At 38.0% G+C, this 24272-nt stretch overlaps 1 protein-coding gene and 1 long non-coding RNA gene across 34 annotated transcripts in view; one reads left to right on the plus strand and one right to left on the minus strand.

Moving 5' to 3' along the window:
• The window catches only part of FMN1 (formin 1), a 433671-nt gene that overhangs the window by 178996 nt on the left and 230403 nt on the right, over positions 1 to 24272 (plus strand). For 30 of the 32 annotated variants that reach the window (XM_038579933.1, XM_038579922.1, XM_038579921.1 and 27 more), the window contains one exon: positions 3244 to 3305. In XM_038579933.1, coding sequence (XP_038435861.1) covers positions 3244 to 3305 — 62 coding nt within the window. Of the gene's footprint in view, positions 1 to 3243; positions 3306 to 6176; positions 7307 to 24272 lie in introns of those variants that run through there. The other 2 variants (XM_038579950.1, XM_038579955.1) reach the window with 1 other exon arrangement.
• Positions 1 to 24272, minus strand: part of LOC111093319 — a 101372-nt gene that overhangs the window by 19088 nt on the left and 58012 nt on the right. For both annotated transcript variants that reach the window (XR_005381412.1, XR_005381411.1), the window contains exons 3-4: positions 22669 to 22742; positions 6107 to 6221 (exon numbers count right to left, since the gene is read on the minus strand). This is a non-coding gene — a long non-coding RNA (uncharacterized LOC111093319). The remainder of the gene's footprint in view (positions 1 to 6106; positions 6222 to 22668; positions 22743 to 24272) is intronic.

The raw sequence follows: 24272 nt of genomic DNA on the forward strand, positions 1-24272 counted from the left end.
TGTTTAACAGCATTGCACTGAATCAATAAATCAACTTGGGAAAATTAACAACTTTACAAATTGAGTCTTATTAAAAACATAGCTTGCTCACTCTCTGTGTCTTGGCAGTATATTTCAATATGATGTTTTTGTTTTCTCATGAGGTCTTACAAATTAATGAGGTTTTTCTAAGTACTTTGTATTTTTAGAGGTACTGTGAATGTTAGGTTTTCCTTTTTTTTTTTTTTTTTTTTTAAGATTTTATTCCTTCATAAGAGACACACAGAGAGAGGCAGAGACAAGGCAGAGGGAGAAGCAGGCTTCCTCCAGGGAGCCTGAGGCAGGACTCAATTCCAGGACCCCGGGATCATGACCTGAGCCAAAGGCAGATGCTCAACCACTGAGCCACCCCGGTGCCCCAGGTTTTCTGTGTGAAACTTGCTGGTATCAGGATTTTGTATACTTATTTTATATTTAGCAAATCTACTAAACTCATATATTAATTCTAACATGTTATCTGCAGGCAGTCTTGGATTTTTCTAAATATATGATCATAATAATAGCTTAATTTTTTCCTTTATTTTTTATATGTAAATGCATGTGTGTGTGTGTGTGTGTGTGTGTGTGTGCACCCACGTTTTCTTTTTTTCTTATCCTATTGCATCTGCTAGTATCTTAGGAAAATAATGAATAGAAATAGTAGTAACAGGTCTTCATGAGTTATGGAGTCTCCTAGAGAAAACATTTAAAAGTAAAATATTTGTTGATTTTTTTAAAAAATTAACACACTATGGGGGCAGCCTGGGTGGCTCAGCGGTTTAGCACCGCCTTCAGCCGAGGGCGTGATCCTGCAGACTCAGGATCGAGTCCCACGTCAGACTCCATGCATGGAGCCTGCTTCTCCCTCTGCCTGTGTCTCTGCCTCTCTCTCTCTCTATATCTCTGTTTCTCATGAATAAATAAATAAAATCTTAAAAAAAATTAACACATTATTGAATGAACTTCTTCTTTTTGATACACAGTTTTATGAATTTTAACTCATGTGTGAATTCATGTAGCCAGCATGGTAATCAGGATTAAGAAAGGTTATTAAGAAAGGTTTCACCCCCAAAATTCCTTTGTGTGCCATTCCTTTTTAGTCAAATTCTAGCCCCCCTCCTTCCCACCTCTGCCCACTGATGCTCTGATCTGTTTTTATCCCTATAACTTTCTTTTCCAGAATGTCATATGAATGGACGTAAACAATACTTAGCCCTCTGAGACTTTTTCACTCTGCATAATGTCTTTGAGGTTGATTTATGTTGATGTATGTATCAATAGTAATTCCTTAGTATTGCTGAGCAGTATTCCATTCTATAGATATACCACAATTTGTTTATACATTCACCCTTCAATTACGTGTATTTCCTAGCTCTGCAATTTATCCATCTTTTTTGAATAAGAAAGCTGCTTAATTTCTTAATGCATTGATTTCTTCATCATTCATGGGGGTAATGTACCTACATCATAGGGTTATTGTAGGAGGAAAAATGAGTCAATATATATATGAAATACTTAGATAATGCCTGATATACAGTAAATGCTCAGTAAATACAGTCTGTTATCATTATCTCCAGTATTGTAAAGATTTTGTGGTAGAAAAACTTGACAAGTTCAAGAAAGTCAGAGTGCCTGGTCTGTAATGAACAAGGCAAAGACAGGGAGAGGTATGTGGGAGCCAGGTCATGAAGGACGACGCTATGTGCTGCAGTAAGGAGTTAGGATTTCACTCTAAGTGCATTGAAAAGCTGGGGATGAGACATAATCTGGTTCATGCCTTTACTAGATCATTCAGACTGCTGTGAGGAGAATGGGTTAAGGTGGTGGTAGTGAGAGTCAAAGCAGTTGATCTTTCTAGGATATTACAGAGGTCCAGGAGAAGACTATGGTGGCTTAGACCATAGTGGTGATTGATGAGTGTGGGGTTTGATTCAAGGTGTAGTTTGGATGTAAAATTCACAGAACTTGCTGACAGATTCACAGCTCAGTACGACACATTCCCTGTAAGAGCAGCAGTGTGACCATTTATAATAACAGCAATACTCCTGTCCTGTTATGGCTTTACCAATGATTTCCCTCATCCATTTTTGGTTTGACACCTGAGTTTTCATGCCTGATTTCTGAAATCCACTTGAAGAAATAGTCTGTCCTTTTATATATTTTTTAAACAACATCTAACTACTTCTTTAGTACTCATACTCATAACCCCAAACACATTGTTAAGAAAACAACTTATCCTACAAAAATGTTTTTCCATAGCATTTTGCTTTGTGGTCCTCCAGTCTGTATAGTTCTGTGACCCCGCATACTTAGTCCTCTTGCTGGAAATAAAGTTGTCCAAGCTGCTTCATGCTTAGCCAGCGGGCTGGTAGTTTTGGTTGTTGGCTGGAGTTCTTGTATACACTTGGAATTTTTTTGTTGGAATCAAGGTTATTAGACTCAGGCTAAAATTGGATCAAAATTTATTTTTGTCCTCCTTTCAACTTCAAGGCACCCTAGATTATCTCGTCCAAATGACAAATGGTCTTGACTTTCTGAAGTGATCTAAAGATTAAAATCAGCCCTGGGTGCTTGCTTTTTAGCCTTGCATTCAAATGGAGATTTTTTTTTTTTTAAGCAGTTAAAAATAGAGTTCTCTGATCTTACATACAAAGTTTTGTTTCCTGTGTGTCTGCTTTTTTAAAAAATTTTTTTATTTATGTATTCATGAGACACAGAGAGGCAGAGGGAGAAGCAGGCTCCCCATGGGGAGCCCAATGCGGACCCCATCCCCTGACCCAGGATCCTGCTCTGAGCCAAAGGCAGTCAACCGCTGAGCCACCCAGGCATCCCCCAATGTGTGTCTGCTCTTAACTCGTCTGTATTCTCAGTGCCGCCTGAGCTTCCAGCTCCTCCTTAAAGACAAACACCTGACCCAGTCTTTATCTGGAACACTCATCATGGCGTTTTATTTTTTTTCTTTTTTAACCCTGTCCTATCTGCTTAACTTGGGGCCTCTCATAATTCAGAATTTGCCAAATGGAAGGAAATTTCCCTTCTATCCTGAGCTACTTGTCCTATCTTGTCCCATTTTTCAACATCTCTTGTCAGGTTAATGTCCAGCTGTGGCGTTTATTTACTTAGTTTACTTGTAGGAGGGACTCTGGCATCTTGGAGATTCTCACTTGCATTTTGTGCATAATTTTGTGTGCTTCTTTGTAATTGCCTTCTTTTGTGATCTTACAGAATATCAAGCTGCTATTTTACACTTGAAGAGGGAACACAAAGAAGAAATTGAAAACCTACAGGTATATCTCTTTGATTCTACTGAACCGGTTATATGAGACTGATGCTTCGTTTTCTCATGGGCCAAAGTAAATACTCCCCTTTTGTTGCCATATTTACCTAGACGGCATCTGCAGCTGGTACCTGCCAGTGGGCCCTGCCTGCATTTATCATGGGAAGGGAAGACTTGAACTCCATTTTTAATGTAATTCAATTCCTATTTCTAAGAAATGCCACAAGTGCATTTGAGTGGGAAAGGGATATGCTTAGAGAAAATATCGGTTTTATTTGTAAAGCAGGAAACAAGATATTTAGACTTTTACTGTTTGTAGGAAGTCTTTAAAAATCTGTTTTCCCGAACTAGGGGTGGTGGAAGGGGAGGTGGGCGGGGGGTGGGGGTGACTGAGTGGCGGGTACTGAGGTGGGCACTTGACGGGATGAGCACTGGGTGTTATTCTGTATGTTGACAAATTGAACACCAATAAAAAAATAAATTTATTTTTTATTTTTATTTTTTTTTTAGTTTTTATTTATTTATGATAGTCAGAGAGAGAGAGAGAGAGAGAGGCAGAGACACAGGCAGAGGGAGAAGCAGGCTCCATGCACCGGGAGCCCGACGTGGGATTCGATCCTGGGTCTCTAGGATCGCGCCCTGGGCCAAAGGCAGGCGCCAAACCGCTGCGCCACCCAGGGATCCCAAAAAATAAATTTATTAAAAAAATCTGTTTTCCCTATGCGCACTGTAAACTATTTTGTTTGGCTTATTCCCATTCATGTTTTTGTATCCATCCATCTCAGGACATCCTTGCAATAGGATGTCATAGGAGCCAGAGTTGTGCTGAGCCATCCATTCTCTATCCCTAAGGGGTGCTTGGAGATTGCTGACTTGATCTCAGAAAGACTGAGGGATTATTTATTCCTTCCACTATCTAATTGTCATTCCCTTAATGTTTGGTCTTTGTTTGCAGTGCCTATAACAGGAAGTTGTAGGGTTTTAATTTCAAATAACTAAATATTGAATCGGGCACTGATTCTAGTTTACTGATGGTTGGATTGACCCATGCCTTAAGGGACAATAGCAAAATTTAAATAAAACTTGGTGTTTATTCAGTGCTAACTCATTACTTGCTAATTTAATGAATTTGTAGATCGAATATTCTTGTTTCCAATAAGTGGTAATGTGCTTTTTAAAATAACTGAGACACTGTATTGGATTATAGATAAAGCCATTGCAAATAGCAAAGAAAGGTTATTAAATAGGTCATTTGGTGCATAAATTCAGCTTGTCTTAAGCAGTTTGGAGGGAAGAATGAGTCCATTTCACAAAGAAACAAACAAGCAGGGGATCCCTGGGTGGCGCAGCGGTTTGGCGCCTGCCTTTGGCCCAGGGCGCGATCCTGGAGACCCGGGATCGAATCCCACGTCGGGCTCCCGGTGCATGGAGCCTGCTTCTCCCTCTGCCTGTTGTGTCTCTGCCTCTCTCTCTCTCTGTATGACTATCATAAATAAATAAAAAAAATGTTTAAAAAAAAAAAAAAAGAAACAAGCAAAAAAAAAAGGGGGGGGGGAAGTACCTTTGTCTCCTGGGGGGGGGAAGAGAGGTGGTGGCTCTTAGCTCCTTTGTTACAAAATGCTCTACAGAGACGTCTCTTCTTTGTTTTGGTGTGAAAAGAGTCTCAGCTGTCTCAAAGGAAGTGAAATGGGGATCAATTTAAGAAACAGACTGCTAAAGAGGGTAGGCACAGAAGTGATTCTGTGAGCAGAAGTTTGTGAACAGCTAGGTCGTAAGTTAACACTGGCTTCCCGAGGTTTCAGACCAGCCTTATGAGGGCTTTGATAGCTAAATAATTTTCACAGTTATCAGCAGGCTCTTACTGTTTGAGTTCTTACTTTGTGCTGGGCATTGTTCTATGTATACTACATACATTATCTTGTGTCATTTCCACAAGAGTCCTATTATCTTACATCTCAAACTAAGGGAAGGTTGGAGAAGGAAAAGAGAAAAGTAAATGGAAAGGGAAGGATTATATTGGGATCATGATCTCCAGTTCAAAATAAGAGTTAAATTGAGATATGATTGACAATAAAAAAGGCTAAAAAATGTTCCTAATTTACCTTAAGTTTTCTTTGGGAAAGAATGATCTGTTCCCTGGATGCTATTAGTAAACTTAAATTCTTTAGGTACCATATTTACAATTCATACAAAATTGCTGAAATCCTGCGGCCATGACACACTATAGCCATCAGGATGGGGGCAGTGTACCCAGTCTATTCACTTGCCTGTAGTTTGGGACTATTCCAGCAATCATCGACTGACAACCTTCAATAGGAACCTGAGAACTCCTATCCCTGACCTGACCTGAAGAAAGGTTTTTGGGCCAGCACAGCATTTTAAAGGTTGAATTAGGAATACATATTTTAAAATATGGAGGAGTTTCTAGCTGCTTCTAAAAAAAACATGAGAAAACCTAGCAACAGTGGGCTTATTTTTGTTTGACTTCAACCAGCTGGGATTGAGGAAGCAGGTGTTTATTTCAACTGAGGTATATGTTCTCCAGTTTGCCACTGTCCCCACGCTGGGCCATTTCATCTACTTGGCTCCTTTCTGCTTTAATTAACCCCCATTCTCTGGCAGTTGAAAATAACTAGATGGGCAGCAATACTAAGTCAGAACAGAGGTAGTTCACAAAACAGACAGTGACCCAGCCTGACTGTGCTTGTGTGTGTTCGTTGAACACCATCCTCACTTGTTTTATTACACAAAGAAACAACCACATCTGTTGTGACAGGACTAGTAGAACACAGTGAGTGACAGAGCTGGTACCTCGATGTTCATTTCCTTATACGTGATTTCCGTCAGCAGCCCTTATTAGGTTTCCTTTCTCCACTTACAGGTCAAGAATGTCAGATGTGCTTCAGGACTTCTTCAGCATACCTTTCTAGAATAAAAATGATTTCATACTTAACATATACAGGAAAATTGACGCATTCCACCACTATATACGAGAATTGATATGTATCACTTTAGTTTTTTTAGTTTGTTTCTACAGACTTTAAATAAATGGCATGATTTAATAAACAGAGAACCTAAAATCAGCTATTTAAAAAAAAAATTATTTGTGGGGGAGAGCCGGAGGAGCAGAGGAGAGGGAGAGAGTCTCCAGCAGACTATCTGCTGAGCACAGAGCCTGACATGGAATTCAGTCCTATAACACTGACATCAGGACTTGAGCCAAAATCAGGAGTTGGTCGCTCAACCAACTGCCCCAACCAGGCACTCCAGCTGTCTATTGTTTTTGAGTATAGATTTGTAGAGAAGTCACTTAATTATTCAGTTTCCCCCTTAGCAAAATGGAAACCTTACCACCTAACGTAATTTGATTGGAGGTTGACCTTTCTAATCCAGAGTCCCAAGGCTAGTAAGTGGGAGGTGTTTGGAGTTTGTAATCTCATGCATGCTTTGCAGTTAAGATGTATGGAGCTCTGTGCACTACTAAAGCACTTAGTCCTCAGGCTTTGTCCTAGAACTGGCTTTTTGAAATATATAGCAACTTACATGCATATTCTCCTTATATTCTACAGCAAAGATTTATTTATGCTTGGAATGAATTTACACACCATCTACATAAATTGAGAGCACTTGGCCGACTCAGATCTCCAGTAGGAGAGTGGTAGCAGATCAGACATTTTTTGACTTCACTACATTGTCATTTATGATGTAGCCACAGAAATCTTGCAATTTTGTTCAAGTGTGCCCTTCATTTAGCAAACTCTACTTTGAAGGTTTATGATCCCTTTATGATACTCAGCATCATCTGGCTCATTTTTCATTTTTGGATAGTTCTGTATTGCAGACTTCATTTTTGAAAAGACAGTACCTTCCCTTTCCAGGTTCTCACTTATCTGAGAAGTGTTTGCCTGGAGTTACCATTGTACAAGTTCATGACTATTGGGTGGAAATGAAATGTATTTCAGACCGGCCCTTTTAAGGCACATGGTAAAACTAATCTCCCATGCTACAAATAAAGAGTTACTTCCTTGAGATTCCTAGGATCAAAGTTTTTTTGAATACTGTTCTGTGTTTATTCATATAATGTTTTCTCAACGTATAATCCACTCCTTAAGTTCAAGTTAAAGTCTTCAAATGGTTTTGTTACATTTTTTTATACTGTCAAAGTCCTATTTATTAATCTGCTGGTGGTAAGCATCTTGGAGAGAAAAATGAATTTTTTTTACTCTCTCTGAAAGTACCTAGCAAAGTGCTTGGCCACATAGATGGTACGTAAACATATCTTATCTAACAACCTATAACTGAAAAATAATAGTACCTAAATTTAATCTTATCCCTACTTTGCACCAACCTTTGTTCTAGGTACTTAACATTAGTATTATAAAGCATAAATGTAGAAATATAAGCTAAGTAATAGATTTGTCACCATTTTACACTTGATAAAACACGAGGCTCCCAGACTAGTCAGTGGAGGAACCTGAATTTGAATTTACCTAGACCTGTCTGACTCTGAAACTGATACCCTTTACATTAATCAGTGAAGCATTACTGGAAAGAACATTAGATCCAGAATCAGAAGGTCTGGATTGTGGTCTTAAGTTTGGGATGATGAATAATGTGAACTTTGGCAGGGCTTTCAGCTCAGTTTCCTAATATCTAAAACGAGGGACCAGGCCATATAATCTCTAATAGTGCCTTTGAATTTTATTTATTTATAAAATTTTATTTATTTATTTTATTTACTTATTTTTTAAAACTTTTTATATTCATGAGAGACACAGAGAGAGAGGCAGAGACATAGGCAGAGGGAGAGGGAGAAGCAGGCTCCCTGCAGGGAGCCTGAGGCAGGACTTGATCCCAGGACCCCAGGATCATGCCATGAGCCAAAGGCAGATGCTCAACCACTGAGCCACCCAGGCGCCCCCAATGCCTTTGAATTTTATTATTTGTCCCACCATACTTGGGAAAAAAAATTCAGTTTATCCATAACCTTGCCCTTTCAGACTTGGGGTTATCTAACTCAGAATCTGTAAATCCCCGCTATTTACACACATGCCCTTTTTTATCTTTTACACTCTTTTGGAGGTTCCCCTCTCTAACATGGGCTTTCTTCTCAGTTCTGCCCATCTCTTTGGGGGCAGTGTGTTCATGTTTCAGTAATGCTCTGCATGCTCGCTTCCTAGTGCTTTCTTAGATGCCTGACTCAGTGAAGGATGCAGCTCTTAAAATGATAAATGAAACTTTTACAAGCGGGCCAGTTCTTTATGACAGGAGGGAAGCATGAGCATGGGATGGCCCCGGCTTCTTTGGCTCTCTGCTTCTTCACTTTTGAAAGTTGGAGTGTGTGAATGTGCTGCATGCCCTCCGCCTGGCTTTTGAGGAGCTCTGGATAATTTAAGAATGTTGTTTTTGATCAGCACTTTGAGCAACTTGGAAGTAGGTGCCATGGAAATAACACCGTTTTATCTCTTTTTAAGTAATGTTTTTCGCATTGTAGGACAGAAGAAAGAACTAGCCAGCAGTGACATTTCCCTCACAGGAACCTTTCTCATTTCCCCCATTCATCACATGGATAGTCCATAAGTGAGGGGAAACTTGACTGACTGATGGCCTCTGGCAGGCACCTGCTCATTGTGCAATGCAGTCACATTGCTAATATGGTAACTCCCACTGTGAAATGATCCAGGGACAGATGCCAAACTAGAAATTAACTTACGTTGTACCTTGTTGTCCCCAAGAGAACCAAATGGTATGTTGGCTTCCATTAAACAAAACTTGTAGACTTCCTTTTCTCTCTTCAATCCACCCCACAGATCCCTTTCTCATTTTACACATGCTGTTGACACAGAATTGATTATAAGCTACATATGAGCTGATACAGCTAAACTTATAAAGAAACATAAATACTGAGCCCTTTCCATTTGTTATATTCTTGGTTATCAACACAATACATTTAAATCTGTTAGTTCCTGGAGAATACTGTGAGGAAGAGGGAGTCATTTGTAGAGGGATAAACAAAACCTTCACAATTATGAAAAATGATGATTTCATTAAACCCTCGTAGTATTCCCATAAGTGTTGCTGTTAGTATAATTAATTACCAAGATGTCTAAAGAGAAGGCAAAATTTAAAATGTTGAAAAATATTTTAATTCATTGTTTCATTGTGGGTATAGAATACAATGTTATGCATTCAGTGGATTTGTTGGTTTACTGGGGTTGAGATGCTTCTTAGGCTGTTGGCTCCCTGGAAGACCACAGATATCATATCTGTGTTCATCAGGGATATTGGCCGGTGGTTCTCTTTTTTAGTGGTGTCTTTATATGGTTTTGGTTTCAAGGTAATGCTGGCCTCGTAAGATGAATTTGGAAGGTTTCTTTTCTTTTCTATTTTTTGGAATGGTTTGGGAAGAATAGGTATTAACTCTTTAAATGTTTGGTTGATTTTCCCTGCAAAGCTACATCTGGTCCTGGAGTTTTGTTTGTTCGGAGTTTTTTTGATTACTGATTCAATTCTTTTGCTAGTTATTGGTCTGTTCGACTTTTCTGTTTCTTCAGGTTCCAGTTTTGGGAGGTTATATGTTTCCAGGAATTTATCTGTTTCTTCTAGGTTGTCCCAATTTGTTGGAGGATAGTTTTTCATAATATTCTCTTATAATTGTTTGTATTTCTGTGGTGTTGTTTGTTATTTCTCTTCTCTCATTTGTGATTTTATTTATTTGAGTCCTTTCTCTTTTTTCCTTGATAAGTCTGGCTAGAGGTTTATCAATTTTATTGATTTTTCTTTTTTTAAGAACCAGCTCCTGTTTTCATTGATCTGTTGTATTGTTTTTTCAGTTTCTATGTCATTTATTTCTGTGCTAACCTTTATTATTTCCTTCCTTCTGCTGCCTTTAGCTTTTGTTTGTTGTTCTTTTGCAGATCCTTTAGGTATAAGGTTAGATCGTTTCTTGAGATTTTTCTTGCTTCTTAAGGTGGGCTTGTATTACTATAAACTTCCTGTGAACCACTTTTTGCTACAACACAGAGGTTTTAGACCATTGTCTTTTCATTTGTTTCCATGTACTTTTTGATTTCTTTCATTTCCTGCTTGACCCATTCATCGTTTAGTGGGGTGTTATTTAACCTCCATAATCCTCTTTGCAGATTTTTTCTTGTGGTCGACTTCTAGTTTCACAGCATTGTGGTCAGAAAAGAAGCATGATATGACTTTGATCTTATTAAATTTGTGGGGGCTTGTTTGTGGCCTAATATGTGACCTATTCCGAGAATGTTCCACATACAATTGAAAAAAAATGTGTATTCTGATGTTTTAGAATGGAATGTTTTGAATGTATCTGTTAAACCCATCTAGTCCAGTGTGTCAATTGAAGCTGTTGTTTTCTTGTTGATTTTTCTGTTTAGATGATCTGTCCATTGATGTGAGGTATTAAAGTCTCTCTTTATTATTGTATTATTATCAATTATTTTCTTTATGTTTGTTATTAACTGTTTTATATATTTGAGTGTTCCTATGTTGGGTGCATAAATATTAACAATCATTAGATCTTCTTATTGGATTGTCCCTTGTATGATTACATAGTGCCCTTCTTCGTCTCTTATTACAGTCTTTATTTTAAAGTCTATTTCGTCCAATAATAAGTATTGCTAATCTTGCTTTTTTTTTTGACATCCACTTGCATGATAGATGTTTCTCCATCCCCTCACTTTTAGTCTACAGGTGCCTTAAGTCTAAAATGAGACTCATGTAGGCAGTATTATAGATGGGTCTTGGTTTGTTTGTTTTTTAATCTGTTCTGTCACCCTATATCTTTTTATTGGAGCATTTAGTCCATTTACATTCGAAGTAATAATTGATATGTATTTATTGTGATATTATTATTTGTTTTGTGGTTGTTTCTGAAGATTTTTCTCTGATCCTTTCTTGTCTTTATTTCATGGTTCAACTGATTTGCTTAGTGACATATTTGGATTTCTTTCTCTTTATTCTTTGCCTACTTATTAGCGGCTTTGGATATATGGTTACCTTTGGATTTGTATATAACCACTTTTGCATAAAGCAGTCTATATTAAGTTGATTGTTCTTTAAATTTGAACCCATTCTTTAGTCCTCTCCTCCTCACGTTTTAGGTATATGTTGTCATGTTTTACATCATTTTATTTTGTGAGTGTTCTTGACTGATATCTTACAGACACATTCATTGTTAACTGCTTTTGTGTTTCCTACCTCCATACTGTCATTTTTGGTCTCTCCTTTCTACAAAGAATCCCCTTTGATATCTCTCACAGTGGTGGTTAGTGGTCATGAACTCTGTTAGTGCTTGTTTGTCTAGGAAACTCTTTATCTCTCCTTCTATTCTGAATGTTAGATAGAGTATTCCTGGTTACAGATTTTTCCCAGTTAGCACTTTGAATAGATCATGTCACTCTCTTCCGGCTTGTAAAGTTTCTGCTGAAAAATCTCCTACTTGCCTTGTAGGGTTTCCCTTGCATGCTACTGTCTTCTTTTGTCTTGCTGCTTTTTAGTTGTTTTTTTTTTTTTCTTTATCACTATACTTTGCCATTTTAATTACAATAGGTCAATAGGTCTTGGTCTGGATCTGCTTTTGTTGATTTTGCTGGGGGTTTTCTGTGACTTCTGGATCTGGATATTTGTTTCTTTCCCCAGAATAGGGAAGTTTTCAGCTAATATGTCTTCAAATAAGTTTCTTCTCCATTTTCTCTCTCTTCTTTTCCTGGGACTCCTGAAATTCGAATGTTATTACATTTGATGGAGCTACTGAGTTCCCTAAGTCTATTCCCATTATGCATAATTCTTTTTCTTTCTTTAATTCAGCTTAATTACTTTCCATTACTCTTTCTTCTGGGTCATTAATTTGTTCCTCTGCTTCTTCCAGCCGGCTATTCATTCCATTAAGTATGTTTCTCATTTAGTTTATTAAGCCCTTTATCTATGCTATGTTATTCCTTATCTCTGTGTCATTAAGGATCTCATGCATGTCTTCCACTCTTTTCTCAAGTCCAGTGAGTATCCTTATGATCACTACTTTAAATACTCCATTGGGCAGGGCATGTTACTTGTACCTATTTTGCTTAGATCTCTGCCCCTGGACTTGTCCTGTTCTTTCATTTGGGGTACATTTCTCTGTCTTCTCATTTTATCTAAGTCTCTATGCCTGTTTCTCTGTGTTAGAAAAGTCATCTTTGTCTCCTGCTCTTGAGGACAATGGCCCTAAGAAGAAGAGGTCTTGTGGTGCCCTGCTGTGTAGTGTCCCCTGTTCCCTAAGCACTTCCCCTGTTCCCCAGGCACTGCCTTAGAAACAGAACTTGCTGAAGAATGAATCTGTATAGTGAAGTCAACTAACCATTTGTTGGATGAAATTCAACTTAATTCCAGGCAATACAGTTGTATAAAAACCCAGATGTGGATTCTTCCTTGAGTTTGAATCCTAGCATTACTATATACTGTATGTGTTGTCTTGAACAAATTACTTAAGCCTTTCTGAGCTTCATTTTATCATTAGAAAGAGGTGATGATGATATTATAACTTGGTTGATGTGTGTGCTGAGGGTAAGTACTGTGGTAGTCACGTATGGGATTGGAGGTACAATGGCATGTAGTAGTAGGTAGCCCATAAATTATAACTATTGTAATTTTTCTGATGACCAGCATGTTTAGTTTAAGTCAGTGGCTGTTGAAGTTTATTTTTTGGTGGTAAAGTTCTTTCATTATAGACTCTGTACCTATATAAAATAAAAAACATTCTGTAATTAGTGTTATATCTAATGGTCCAAAGAGCATTGCTTTTCATATTTTTGTCATAGAAGTGTGATGCTCTCATTTCCATTACCTCCTATTAGTGGAACTATTGTTGCTGCTGTGATTTTGTCAAATAAACCTCTAAATATGTAAAATCATCCCAACAGTTACAACATAGATTTGGGGGGTACCGAGGCAAGATGTCGCATTTCAAATTGTTTTTGCTATAAAGATAAGCACTTCCTAAAATATAATTTCATATATGTAATTCTGCTTTTTATGATCAAATACCAATTGAGTGCCTCTCAAACCTAAGAGGTGTGCCAGACATAAAACATCATTCAATAATGATAACAATAGCAGCTAACATTTACTATATTACTGGATTAGTATATGCCAGACACTCTACTTAGCACATCTTTTGGATTATTTAATCCTCACATAAATTCTTTACTCAGAGGATTTACTATCTAGTTAGAAAAACAGAATTTATGCCATAAAAGTCAAATAGCAACAGAGCCTAAAATAAGTACCTAGTATTACCTAGAGACTAATCAAAGACTATATGAGTGTTAACATCTACTTTTAAAAATATTATCTACTTTTAGCATAATTTGAGAATTTCAGATCCTAGATCTCAACTAAGAGAATTATCAAGTCTCCGATTTTCTGATTACCATAAATAAGTGGCAGTCGTTTTTTCTGTTTCTGGAAGCTACTGTGTCTCTGTAATACACTTATCTGTATTTCATTCTGGTATTTTGTATGGTATGACTCCTATCTGTTGCAAATACATATAATTTGCATAATTTAAAGAAGGGTATATACCATGGATATATGGGTTTGTGTGACAGATAATCTGGGTATTTTACAATTATTTTAGAAGCCATTCCCCATTCTTACCACCAGAGGTCAGCTTGACCCTTTTTCTCTTAATAAAGCTCCAAGTAGATTTTCTTTGTATTGAAGCAGCTTTCCAGTTCAGAACTTTGCTTTAAACACATGAAGAATAAAACTGCTCTTAATTTCATTCTCAGAACAACATGCACAGATATGTACGTATAGGTCTATACTCATAGGCATAAGGCTCAACGTAGTTAAGAAGCAATATGTGATGTGTTGATGACCATACATGTGTATGCACATTCTATATGACAAAAGAAAAAGAGACACCAGAAAACAGTGCCTTATGAAAGTGATCATCTATGTTTCATCAAGTGGAAACATTAGGAGAGAATTAGAATTCTATCATTCACTAGATATTAAGTGCCTACTGGGTGTCAGGTGCTGTGCTAGATGCTGGAAGAAGGAACAGAATAGACATGGTTCCTGCCCTCTGGGAGCTTGTAGTCCAGTCAAAGAGAAAGATCTTGATAAAAATAATCACTCAGGAAGTATAATATTACAGTGGAGCGAAATACAGTATAGGTTGCTATGATAGGATGTAATTTAGCTTTGAAGTCACGGAAGTATTCCTTTAGGAAGTGCCATTTAAGCAGAGGCCTGAAGGGTGAGGAGGAGCTTGGCTGGTTTGAAGGACTATGAGGAGGCCAGTATGACTGGACAGAAGATAAAGGTTGAGGATGAAGGTCTGGAGTAGTGGCTTGCAAAATTTTTAAATTGCATCTTGGAATAAGCAATGGATTTCACATCGAAACCTAGATTACATATTTGTGAGAAATAAGAGTTCTATTAAACAGAACTAATTTCAGGTGAACTTCTTCTGATATATTTAACTCTCTTATATTTAAAAAAAAATGCTGATGGGAAAGCATAAATTGATTTTCATCCCATGAATGGATCATGGGCCATGGTTTGAAAAGCACTGCCATAGAGGAGGGCAAGAAACCATAATCTGGAAGGGCCTTCTTGGTCCTTAAGGTTTTCCAATTTCATCCTCAGAACACTGGGAATCTAATTCTGAGCAGAGAAGTGTGAGATATGAAAATATTGGCATTTTCAAAAGACCTGCCTCCCTCTTAGGCTGCTGTTGTAGAGGGTAGATAGTAGGGAAGCTAGAGTGCAAGTGGAGAGGACAGTTGGCAACTGTTGCTAGCCTAGAGGTAGGAGGTAATACTGGCTTGGCGTAGGTTGGGGCGAGAGAGAGAACTCACGTGCTCTGGCAAGAATCGTGAACCTTCTCTCCAGTGCTGATGGTTGCTTCTGCTAAAGCTGGAGCTGATGACACTGCCATTGTGGCTTCCCTGTGAATGTTTGCACAGCTTGATTCTCCATTGGGTACCTAGACCCCTACTTGAACATTGTAAGTACACAACAAATATTTTTTGAATAAGTAAATAATAGGGGGAAGAGAGTGCTGACAATAATGCTATGCTTTCAAGCATGAAAGGAGGACACTGTTTCTTGGTATCTGCATACCCTTCCCTCATCATTACTGTATGTATGCATAACACCAAGGCAATCACTCTTCTCTACAAATAGATGACAATTTTTTATACTCTGGAAGCTGTTGTGGGTATCTGATACAGTTTATTAATAAGAATATGGCATGAGTCATATCTGCTGCAAAGAAATATAATGCACATAATTTAAAGTATTAATTGATAAAACACAAAAATTTTTTCAAACTTGGTTGAGGTTTATAAGTTGAACCATATGAAATTGCTGACATTTGGCCTATTTTGACTTATAAAATGGCAAGTTCATTTATGCTTAATCTAATATATTCACAAACGCAAGGTGGTGAATGTGTGTCAGAATTATATTCTTCTGGCTGGAACACTTTGAAATGTTCACTGGAGCCTCAGGCAGGGATTGAGAAACTATAACTGACAGTATCATGAGGCATTGCCCACTGGATAGTGACACTGTATTCTCTGGTAACTCTTTTCAAATTCGAATTAGACCTATCGTGACCCTTGTGCCCCATGTTATTTTACAGAATTATTCTGGTGAACAATTTCCCAGCCTTCAGGCAAGCCATAAAAAAATACTGTAAACTGTTTATCCAACCTAAAATTAGTATTCCCTGCTCTAGTGAAAAGGCTAAGTATGTCATTGATCTTTCTGAGTCCAAACTACTGTTTTACTCCATAAAAAAATGAACAGTTGTGACCCACTATTGATCACTTGGTCTCTGTAAAAGTATTTGTGCTTGTCTTCCCTCAGACCTTTTATAGTAAAACCTTCATTTCTGGAATTAGAAGTTATAGGAATATTGTGGTACAGATCATTAAAAGGGGATTAAATGGAAAATCATTAAAAGATTGGGAATGGAAGTGAATTAAACATATAAGTTTTATTTATGGCATATCTTTTGTTAAATGTCTCACTGAATATTTCTTTTACTTCTTCCATAGATAGCAGGTTTTGTTTTGTTTTGTTTTGTTTTGTTTTTGCGGGGGCGGTTTGGGGTTTTTTTAGGTAAATGAGGTTTGAAAGCTAAGATGGGGTCTGCCACTCATTAATAGATAACCTGGGGATCTTTTTATTTTTTTTAAATTAATTTTCAGTTAGTCTTGCTAGAAATTTATGAACACTAAATCTGATATTCTTCCTACTTCAGACTTGTCATATAGTTCTCAGCCACATTATCCTCTAACTCCTAAGTAGTGAAAATCTGTAAGTATTTTCATCCGGAAAATGGGCTTTTTGATATTTTATTTTCAGCACCTAAAATAACAGTGATTCTTCTGATGTGTTTTTTTTTTTTCTTCTGATGTTGATGAATATAATACAGTATCATTATTTTTCTCCGGAATTCCGGCATTCTAGAGTAGTGGCTCACTCTTGGAGCTTGATTGCCAAAGACAAATGGAAACTCCTTTCCTTTGGCTATAAAATAAAGGTGGATGGGCCCAAAAACTGAGGAGGGGAGAAAACAAGATTGCATTACAAATCTGGCAACATCAGCCACACTAGTAAAATCAAATCCAATGTTGTTTTATGACTCTGAATTTATGTGAGTGCCTAGGATCAAAGGACTCCAATCCCACTGGACTACAGGGTCCAAGGTTCATGGCAAAAACTCATCAAAAAGAACATTTTAGTCGTTTAAGCTTTTCATTTTAATCAGCCTCAGTAATAAAAGAGCCTTTAGGTGTCCAAAAACATTTTGCAAGATCAAGAGGTTGTTTTCTCACTCGTAGAAGCAGCTTTCTTATTGGATCCATATAATGCCTGTGGCCTTAGAGTGTCAAAGGGCCACCGCCTCCACATTGTTTGCCCTTGTGGGATGGTTTCTTTTGATTCTTCTGTGTATTATGTGATAGTAAATTATGGTGTCTGACAGAAGGACCATAAAATTTTCACACAATCTATCAAGCTATTTCAGCCATTTAACGTTTGGTCTCTGACAGCAAGCCAGGTACTTCGTAATGTTTAGACAGAAACAGAGTCTACTGCCGACATCTTGACACATATCTGGAGACAGCTCTGCATAGGAGAAAGAACATGAGGCTTGACAGAAGATCCAGTCTTGAGTCTTAGTGGATACCTCCATGATTGTGGTTTGGGACAGTCTACAAAATGGGGATCCTACCTTACCACAGGTAGGATTCAGATTACCTAGGCTAATGTTTGTGAAGTTGCTATGCAATGAGAAGAACGGATATGCACTAGGCATAGATTATGCATAGAACCAGCCTGAGTAGTTGTGCATTTTCAATAGGAGACCTGAGTAGGTAAAGGGGAGAGCCAGCCAGAGAGGAGCAAATTAAGGAAACGTTCCTGGAGAACACAGGAAAGGGTGCAATCAGAAACCCAGGAATTTGAATTAGCTTTAGGGGAAAAGGGAAAGGGCATAGAAGACAAGCAGAAAATAAAAAAGAATGTGTGCCTTCATCTCTAGACTATGCACACCTTTGTTTCATTGCCTCGTTTTAAACTTTGGCCTCCATACGTACGAAAAGAAACGGCTAAGACCACAGATGAAGTAATTATCTCCTGCTGTTGGTCCCCTATTGGTCTTCATTGGCTTGGATTCTAAATCGAGTGTCAGTGTTGAGGTCCTTCTCGGATCTCCTCCCTTGACCTCTAGGACACTGCATTCTCATTTTTCCTCCTCCTTTGAGTATGCTTCTCCATCTTCTTTGCTTCCCCCCAGCCCTGCCTCCACAGCATCCCCCAAATGTGACCCTGAGAAAGGTAGCCTTTAGTTACCTGACCTTCCATGAGTTGTCTCTTAAAGATTTTATTGGCTGGGGCACATTGGTGGCTCAATGGTTGAGCATCTGCCTTTGGCTCAGGTTGTCATTCTGGAGTCTTGGGATCAAGTTCCACATCGCAGGTGGGGGGGTGGGGGGACTCCCTCTGCCTATGTCTCTGCCTCTCTTTCTGTGTCTCTCATGAATAAATAACATTTTTTTTAAAAAAAATATTTCATTGACTGCTATCTGTATGTAAAGTCTTTTTTAGAGCTATTTGTTTGCATTCAAATGTTTCCCTGAGTTCCAGCTCCAGGAAAAGTTCTCGTTTTTTTGCTGGAAAATCTGCCCTGGGAACTGGTTTCAGTATCTCAAAATTTAAAATTTCTGAAGCCAGTGCATCAATTCTTACAATCCCAGGATTGAAAAGACTCGTCTACTTGTCTCCTTCTGACTTTTCCCCCACCCAATACAAACACAGCATAAAACAGTCTTTTGGGGGGCTGCCCTATATATTTAAGGTTCCACTGTTCTCCTAAGAGTAAGAGTCCAGGTACAAAATCTCAGCCATCTTTGGCAACTTCACGCTTAGCTTCTGTATCTTGTGGATTGCTAAATTAGGATCATTTTAGCTCCATAGTCTCTTACATATACTTGTTCCTTGGCACTCAGCTTCTGTTTAGGCTCTTCTTCTAATTTAGGCCCTTAGATATTGCCTATATTCAAGACATGTTATAAATTACTTAGAGATTGTTGTTTCTCTGTCTTTCCCACCTTTAGTGGTTCACTATTCTTTATCGAGTTCAAAGTTCTTAGTGTGTGGTATTTCAGACCTTTTAAAATCATACTCAAACTTCTAACTAGTCCTTTATTCCACTATTTTCATATGCTTTCCCATCACTCTGCCTTCTTTTACTTGGATTATTCACAATCTGCCATTCCACCTTTGCCAATCCTTTGCAGCCCAGGAAGGGCTCCTCATCATATATGAAACCATCTCTTGATTTCCCAGGGCTCCCTGCTCAACCCCTTGGCTCTTTATACCTGACCCAGGCATTTAATAAGACTTTTTCTCATCTTACAATCTTGAAAGCAGAGATATTGTCTCTCCTTTACCTTCTGTGCCGAACATAAGATTGACATAAACCTTCAATAAATAGCAAACAGATGAATCTTCTATCACAGTAATACATGCATTAGTGCATAAATTAACCGCTGATTGGTTTTCCCTTTTTCTTCCTCCATAGTGGAACTAGATTTAAACTAAAGTGATTTTGCAGGCAGTATTTTTCACATTTAGAGACATGGGAGAATTATACTAGGAAAACTATGTTCTTGGAACGTTTTCAAAACATAATTTTGACAACTTATGGTTTTCTACTGGGAGAATACTCTCTGTTTCTCATCATCTTAGATGCACATTTATTAGATGTTGCACGTTGAAACAAATTACGGTGAATGTGTGGTCATTAGTAGTGGTGGATGGTGGCTCTCATTGCATACTGAGAGTATGCAAAGGTGTAACAGAACATGTTTAAAACCAAAATTTTGGGGATGCCTGGGTGGCTCAGTGGTTGAGGTCTGCCTTCGGCTCAGGGCGTGATCCTGGGGTCCTGGGATCGAGTTCCGCATCGGGCTCCCCGCAGTGAGCCTGCTTCTCCCTCTGCCTGTGTCTCTGCCTCTCTCTCTGTGTCTCTCAGGAATATATAAATAAAATCTTAAAAAAAAAAAACCAAAATCTTTGAACACACCAACAAAATTAAACATAATTCTTTTAAGAATGGACAAGTCAATTGGAGGAAAATAAGGCAACCTCTTCCAAATATCTCATTCAATTTCAACTTTTTGCCTGCCATCACCTTTCTGAGGTCAGAAGGTTGTCTAATACTTTTTCCCCCCTCCTTTCCTCTCTTTTTGTCTCTGCAGATTTCAAATTGTACCCAGGATTTATAAATAGAGCTTGAGAGATTCATTTATAATTTTCATAGGAGATTTTCTAGACTTGTGAGATAGGGATCAGTGGCCAAAGTAACTCTGTTGTCACTTAGATTCAAACATTGGACTCCTACAGCATCACTCACTTCTTGCTCATTAGCAACCTAATTATCTTCTAAAAAAGGAGGGGGAGAGGCAGAGGCTGCCAGCTATCAGGAGTATCTCTTGGAATTATTTTACATTTTTTCCCTCTAACCTGCAACCAAAGAAAAGGTTTCTGCCATAAGAAAATGTTTATTTCAAATTTTATTTATTTAAAAAGTATTTATTTACGGGATCCCTGGGTGGCGCAGCGGTTTGGCGCCTGCCTTTGGCCCCTGCCTTTGGCCCAGGGCGCAATCCTGGAGACCCGGGATTGAATCCCACGTCGGGCTCCTGGTGTATGGAGCCTGCTCCTCCCTCTGCCTATGTCTCTGCCTCTCTCTCTCTCTCTCTCTGTGTAACTATCATAAATAAATTTTTTAAAAAATTTTTAAAAAATTTATTTGAGAGAGCATGAGAGAGAATGCGAGCAGTGGGGGAGGGGCAGAAGGAGAGGGAGAAGCAAACTCCCTGCTGAGCAGGGAGCCCAATGTGGGACTCAATCCCAGGACCCTAGGATCATGACCTGAGTCAAAGACAGATATGCTTAACCGACCGAGCCACCCAAATGCCCAACAAAAGATTATTTTTCAAAACCAGTACTGAGGAGATGTGAATGTTGCTGGAAGATTTTGCATAGCAAACCCCCTAAAAAGTAGCTTTTATAAAACCAATTATATCCAGAAACAGACAAATGTTTCCTTCTTTATAAGCTCCAACTTTGAATACTGGACTGTTAGGTGCTTTCCTCACAGGTACATCTTATTTGGGTTTAATTCTATACTTTTATTCTTACCTGTTGTTATGTTGATACGAAAATATGAAAAGCATATAAAGGAAAGTAAAAGAAAGTGATTGAGAAGTGATTTGCTTTTATATTTGGCAACCATATTTGAGACTGTGGAATGTTTTCATGTAGTAAATTTGGACCAAGAAGAATGATCTTCATGTCCATCTTTATAAAAATCAAAATTCCTTTCTTCCAAACACCTCCACCATTCTAATCTGTTTCATATGTGTATTAATACTGTATTCAACGGCATGTAGTCAGAAAGCTTTCTATTGCTCCAATGTGTGGTGAGGGGAAGGTGATGGTCCAACATTGAGATTCCTAGTAATCTAAATATTTAAGTGTAAGTAGTTTGTAGTTATTTAGAATGGAGCCAGTTCATGTTCTCATGAAGGGTGCATGGCATAAAACTGGCAGGATCAAGCTCTTGTAGCTGACAAACACATTCCATGAGATAGTGGCATGTTGTTGGTATAAAACACTACAGCAGTCATGGGGTTTGATAGACATGATATAGCTGGTCCTGTGTCATCCTTAACCTGTGTATTTAGTTATTAACTTTTGAATGACTTGTGAAGAAATTATGTATGAGTGTTCAAGTAATAGTGCCCCTACCTTTTCACATTATTAATACGTGTAGCTGTAATGTCTAAAATAGAAAAATTGGTGGAGAGAAAATTATAGCCATTTCAGCCCCCTGTCAAACTAAATTTGATGTGACATTTAAGCTTTGCACAGAACAGTTAAACATTTATTTTGAAAACATTTCATGAATTATGTTCAGTGTTTGATCACTTAGGAAATAAGAATTCTGATTTAAATTCATATCGTGTAATTCCTGGAAAACTGAAAAATGTAATTCTTGTAACAATTATCCTTTCAAAAAGCACAAATTATGGAGATGACTATCAATCAAAAGTAATATAGTTTAATCTAAGTTTGGTGGGGATAAGGGGGGTAGTGCAGGAGGAAAACAAGAATGTGGTTTGTCTATATTCCAAGAGAAAACAAGTCAAAATGAGATCTGATCTTTTCCAAGTTATTGTGTGCCTCATACTTGAGTATAATTTCACATGCATCTTGATGTTCCAAGTATCGTTAAACATCTAGTAATTGGAATAAATGTTCTACCAAATTCCATTTATTATCATAACTGTTAAAGGCATTCAGCACCCTAGATTTATAAATATATAATTAATATTCTTATAAAAAAATAAACCTACATGGGGGATTTACATTTTTCTTAATCCATGTTTACACAAAGAAGAGATCTGTTTTTAAATATTACATCAGATCTTTGTGAGCTCAAATTAATCAGTGTAATACTTTGCCAAAACTGTTTCTAAAAATGATGTGTATTGATGCCCCCTAGTCAGGGGACCTTCTCTGTGAACTTTTAGAATTCCCTGACCATTATTCTAGGTCTCTCTGTTTTCAAGAATAGGTATTACAGATGTGCTTTGTCACTTGTTTCCTGTCAACCTCAATTACAAGGATCCCAAATGAAGCAAGCACGGCTCTAGAAATATTTCTGCCCCTTCCTAGGTAGATCGATCTGTAGCTGGAGATGTTTAGTAAACTTGATTGCTTGTATACAGAAACTCAGAAAGAGCCTAGCCACCTTGAAGAATAAACCAGTCACTCACATCGTCACAGGTGCTGTTTCAAGACTTCTTGTCAATCAAGGCATTTCTATGACCCCATCACTTTGGTGTCTATCCTGGTGAAGGAAGATTGGAAAATAAGTCACAACATTTGAATACACATGAGATAACTCATATTTATGACTTCACTTAATCACTTAATGATTTTAAGGTGTAAAGATGTTTGGAACTATAAAAACGCATACCAATAAAAGTGTGTATTCAAAACAATGGCATTATTAACATTTTTGGTGTAGAATGTTAATTTTGACTAATTTGGGGTCAATTTGTTGACCCCCATGTAGGTCCTGTGCTTATTATAAAGTAACTCAGTTTGGATGTCCACTGAATGAGACAGAGTTAATCAGGTCTGGATGGAGATGGACCTAAAACTTTGGACTTAGGAATTTCATGAGGCTTGTTGGAAAGAACACAGTCTCACATCAGCAATGCACTTATCAGGACCTAGTTAAGAGATAATAGCAGTAATCATACAAGTCAGGGAGCTTTCATCATATTTGTAAAAGGTATTGCATGGGCACCCCTGAGAGTAGTTCCTGGCAGGACAGACACTACTCGTGGCTCTAGGACTACATCAGTGAAAAGGGGAGATGAAAACATTTGTCCTCTTAACTTAATGTAATTGAGGTACTTGGAAGATGGAAGGAGGAAGGGAAGGTAGCAGTAGGTAGAGTGATTGCACGGTAGGAAGAGGACCTGGGTGTTGTACTCTTAAGTTCAGCTGCAGAGCCCCAAAAGAGATGGAGGAAAAATCCACCAAATGGAGTAATTCAGGAAGCCATTAACAGTGGTTTTTCATGAGCCTTTTCAGTAAAATGGTGGCGACTGAGACTGGATTTTGAGAAAGTACACAAAGAATATGGTAAAAATGCAAATACAGCTGACAACTGCAAATCTTTTAGAGCAACACTTGTCAATGAACATAACGGGAGATTTTTTTTCTTGAGGATGGGGTAGAGTTAAGGCACATGTTCTCTTATTTGTGAGAAGGGGGCACATTTGAGAAGAAGGACTCAAGCACTTTTTAGGTAGAGGTAAAAAGGCAAGAGAGATATGTGTCAATGAATATGCAAAATATTGCTTGAGAAGAACTTTGACATAAACATTGTGTCTTGTACATAGCGATATCCTAGCTTTTTGTTAAATGATACAATTCTAGTGCATTTGAATGTTCATGCTCAGGGTATTTGGATCCTACTTAAGGCCTTTAATTTAGAAAATAAGGTTGACTTTTATTTAACTGCGTTATGTTCATCTGTTTCTCTAAGGTCACCATCTAAGCAGGCATATACATATTAATTGTATCCAATATTAAATAAACTCTGGAGTATTTTTCAGTCAGTTATTCTTGATTTCTCCTGGGTACATTATTCTGAGATTCTTTCACCTTCCATGAAAAGTATATTGGGAAGCAAGAGAGAAAATGTGATCCTTGTTTTACAGAATAGAATTTGCCAGCCTATAACACTGATGGGATCATAGGCCCCTTATGTCTTGGAGATCCTGTGAATAAAAGAGGAAGCTGCTCTAATAGTCCTGTGGAATAGACCATTTTTATCGTTTTGGTTTTTTCCCTCTAGTCACAG

Source organism: Canis lupus, chromosome 30 (genome assembly GCF_011100685.1).
Source record: "Canis lupus familiaris isolate Mischka breed German Shepherd chromosome 30, alternate assembly UU_Cfam_GSD_1.0, whole genome shotgun sequence".
NCBI lineage: Eukaryota > Metazoa > Chordata > Mammalia > Carnivora > Canidae > Canis > Canis lupus.